This window comes from Kryptolebias marmoratus, linkage group LG12 (assembly GCF_001649575.2).
Source record: "Kryptolebias marmoratus isolate JLee-2015 linkage group LG12, ASM164957v2, whole genome shotgun sequence".
NCBI lineage: Eukaryota > Metazoa > Chordata > Actinopteri > Cyprinodontiformes > Rivulidae > Kryptolebias > Kryptolebias marmoratus.
The window spans coordinates 15,966,960-15,971,191 of record NC_051441.1 but is presented as its reverse complement, the minus strand read 5'-3'; the positions used below and the strand labels follow the sequence as shown (position 1 = coordinate 15,971,191).

The 4,232-nt window shown below is 43.5% G+C and overlaps 1 protein-coding gene and 1 pseudogene across 1 annotated transcript in view; both read right to left on the bottom strand.

The window, feature by feature from the left end:
• Positions 1-826, bottom strand: part of LOC108236208 (3-mercaptopyruvate sulfurtransferase-like) — a 3,097-nt gene extending 2,271 nt beyond the window's left edge. Inside the window, exon 1 of the mRNA XM_037978548.1 lies at positions 2-826. Within this exon, the coding sequence (XP_037834476.1) occupies positions 2-300 (299 nt within the window). The 5' untranslated portion in view covers positions 301-826. The remainder of the gene's footprint in view (position 1) is intronic.
• A 610-nt stretch (positions 827-1,436) lies between these two features.
• LOC108236206 overlaps positions 1,437-4,232 on the bottom strand; it is a 3,186-nt pseudogene continuing 390 nt past the window's right edge.

Genomic DNA, 4,232 nt, shown 5'->3' with positions numbered 1-4,232 from the left:
CGTGTCGTACACGACGACGTGTGTGTCGTTGCCGATACCGAGATCTCCGACGAACTGGGAGAAGAAGCCGGGGCTCGGCAGCATGTGGTCCGCCTTGGAGCTTTTATCGCAGCACTCGTCTATGTCGAAAAACGAGGCGCCCGGGATGTGCTTCTGGGCGAACTCGTCCCTGGTGTTCCGCTTCGCTTTGGGGAGATACCAGGAGCAGTCCAGGACGGCCAGCTTCGGACCGACGAGATTATCTCTGATGGCATCGGCCAGCCACTGACCCGAGACCACTTCACGAACCTGGGCCGCCATGACAGTTCAGTAACCGTCAGGCGGGGTTGCCAAATAGGAAACGACGGAATATCGTAAATTTTGACCCAAACTTTAATGTGCTGCGTGAGGGCGCTCTTTCTCCCTCAGCACGGTGTGTGTGTGTGTGTGTGTGCATTTTTTCGTTCATTGGCGGAGGGTGCGAGGTGTGTTGTGATTGGCGAACATGCGCACAGGTGTGGAGGAGTGGTGGCTGAGGCTGTCGAGCGGTATGGCTGCTCGGATGGGACTTTCTGGTGATATGTGGGTGTTCTGATGAATAAAAAGTTGTTGTTTTTTTGGTGTACGGAAATATCAAAACTATTGTATATTTGGGCTTTATTTATTGTATATCGTATAGACCCTAAAACTATGATATAAATACAATAATTATCATATATCTGGCAACACTGCAGCCAGGGGCACACCCAGAATGTTGTCAAAGTGGGGTGGGGGCCGGACAGGGTGGCCCACTCACAATAAAAGCCATAGCTGAATTTCAGCAGTTTATTTACGCTGTTGTCATAAATAGGCAGTAGTAGTTATGGCTCTTTACACAGGGTGGCATATGGGGGAAAAAATAAAGTTATTTTTGCGCCCCACAAATTATTTTTTATAGGTTTTTGGCATATCTAGTAAATGTGGAGCATGGGCGCTCCCCTGTTGTTGCGCAGCGCCCTTCTGGCTGTAGAACGTGTCCCACAGAGACAGAAACATGTCATTACAAGAAACAAATAAAAGGGAAATAAAGCAGATATTAGGATTAGATTTTATATTTAATTTTGTTTAAGAAGTATTCTGTAAAAGGTCAAGATCACAGGTAACCCCTTTGTAAAAACTTCTCTCTGCTCCTACGTGTGACCCTTTTTTTTCTGGTTGTGTCCGTTGGTTTGTTTGTCTGTCTGTTAGCAAAGATAAGGTAAAAACTAATAAAAAAAAACTTTAAAAAAAAGCTATTATTTATGACGTTCTGAGAATCTGTACCTGGTAATATATATTCAATTCTACACCTTGCCACATTTTATCATGCACAATGAGTCACAGGGAAAGTAGTTTAATAGTTTATACCTTTTGGTGGTTTTAGAGATGTAGACTGGTGATGGACAACATGGTGTAGGATAAGCATTAAACACACAGGGGACACTTAACAGGTTCAACTTTATTTTTACATAAACGTGCATTTATACAACTCTTGATAAAACGACCACTGCAAAAAATAAACACATACATCCAAAAACAGAACTCTTCCCCCAGCACCTTATTTAGACGTGGAGTGATCAAATTTTAGAATCTTTCATCTCATCTTAACGCTGCTTTTATTAACCCCAAAACATCGACTTCAAGTTTGACGTTGACAGAAAATGATTGCTTTAAAAAAAAAAAAAAAGAGAGAGAGAGAAAATGCTGCAGGTTAGAAATAAGTGCACAGATTTAATAGCAGTTCTCGAAACAAATCTCAAAGGACACTTGCTGAACGTTTTTATCGTTATTTTACATTAACATACATTCTTGGTTCCATATTAGTTAAAAAGTGGACACTGTACAGCTACACATACTTATGCTAGTCTAACAGAAGCTAAAATGTAATAATTTAGTGCTAAAATTGGCATATTACAGGATAAATCACACTTAGAACAGGGGATTAAGCTTATTAAAACTGTCTTTTAGTGTTAGAAAAAATAGCAATGTTATAAACTTTTTGCTGCATATCTAAAGTCTGTAACTTTTTGTTGTGTTTAAATTATTTCTGTGTAACTTATTTGTTTCTAAACGTCATTCTAAGTTTACGTAATATTAAAAAGTGGCTGATGAATCCATTCATTGGAACATTAATCAGGTAAACAAACCCTATCAGGTTAGATCTGAACTTCATCGATGCAGCTGGTGAAACACTGCCCTCTGGTGGTTGAATTAGTCACTACATTTTAGATTATTCTTAATAAAAGATGTTTGCAGCGCTAATAATTCAGGGTTAGTAAAACATCAGCGGGAGGTTAGTCTTGTTATTTATTCTCTCTCTCTTTTTTTTGCAACATATTCCTGCTTGCACCTTGTCCGATGACAGCTGGTTTGTTCACTCCTTGTTCTTGCCCCACTCTGAAATGATGTTCTCCTGCTCCGCCCTTTGAAACCACTCACACCAGGACCCGTCGTAAAGGGGGACCCCCGGGTGGCCGAGCCGCTCGGCGGCCAGGATGATGTGGCACGCCGTGACCCCGGAGCCGCAGCAAGCCCAGAGCGGACGCTCCAGGTCCACGCCGGCGTCCTTGAAGAGCTGCGCCAGGGCCTCGGTTCCCAGGTGCTTTCCGGAGGAATCCAGGAACTTTGGGTACGGCATGTTGATGGCTCCGGGGAAATGTCCGGGCAGGATATCTGAGAGGGGGAGCGGGGTGAGAAAATTTTAAAGTTACAAAAAATTGCCTCAAAATAATTCATTTTCCCCCACGAACCAGGCTCGGTGGGAGGCTCACTGCAGAATTCTCTTTTCCCGTCTTCACAATATTTAAGCAAAACAGGGCTATTTAGACGTGTTTTCGACTGATGACAGCCTACACAAGGCGTTAACAGCGTGTGGCTCGGGCGTCTAAGCAGTAGAGTGATACTGAAGCACCTAGCAAGATGGCAGCCACAACTCTCACCTAGCACTGTCAGTAGCCACTCCAGTGTATTTCTGTTTCAGAGGGCACTTTGAGCAGATTAAAGCATCCTGATACCGTTACATGTTGTTTAGGTCAGGTTTTGATGCACGTTCAGACAGTTTTTACAATCTGACAGGCTTGTTTTATGCCTTTATTTGGACATGCAATAAAACGTTTAGGGCACTTTTATCAGGTGATATCATGTTGTGTCGACTCACGAAGAGTTGCAAGTTTAAAATCCCTTCAGTAATTAATAGATCATTTATGTTACCCAGTTATCTCCTACTTTTCTAATGAAAACACCACCTAGAATAGTTTAACGCTTGCATACAACTTGGTGATGTCCCTGAAGTTGCGGTAACCTATGTGAGAAATACTCCTTTCTTGTTTGCACCGTAGCTGCAAACACAGATGATTTAGCTTTTTTTCCTCCAATTATGAAAGATATGGTTATTGCACATTTCCTCGCATACAATGACATAATTTGTCGCCCGCCCCAACTGGTTGGGCCGGTCGGGCCAGTGGTGTCCCACCCGCCCAGCCACTTTTGCAGATGTAACATGACTCAGCGTTTTCTACACACTAACCCATCTGTCATGCAGATACCTCTGTATACCACAGTCAGTAATGAAAGCATCCCTATGTTGTAGTTTATTTTGTGGATTCCACCATGAAGAAGAAGTTCATTTAAAAAAAAAAAAAAGAAAACTTTACCTGCTCATTAAATGTTTCCCCTGTTAATAAGAGGCACAAACCAGAAAGTTAGGGAGGAAGTTTGCGGTGGCTGTCCTGAATTTGTAGAGCAGCTTACATGAGATGATGTACAGTGAAAGCTGTACAATGTAAATATATTGTAGTTAAATAGCTGTTTGCTTTAAACTGAGCGTAAGAGACTTCTTACACTCAGTTCTGACAGTTCTGCAAAGTGATCATTCATTGCCCTGCAGAACTGTATTCAGCTAACTTTCACCTACACTTTGATGGTTTTCTCTGAATACATAAATGAATAAATGACAGTCGATAGTCCTGCTCACCATCTCTGGGTTCTGGGTCGGTCCCCTTAAACCTGCCAGCAGACCTCCCGTCCACCACCTGGACCTTCTTGGTCTTGATGTTGTCCAGGACGTCCTCGTAGCTCTTCACCCACGACGCGTTCAGGGTCGCTCGGAACTCTCTGCGCTCCGGCTTCTTGTGCTCGGAGCTCACCGGGCGTCCGTCAGCCTCCCAGCTCTTCATGCCTCCGTCCAGCACCGAGACGGAGCCGTGGCCGAACACCCGGAACATCCACCACACGCG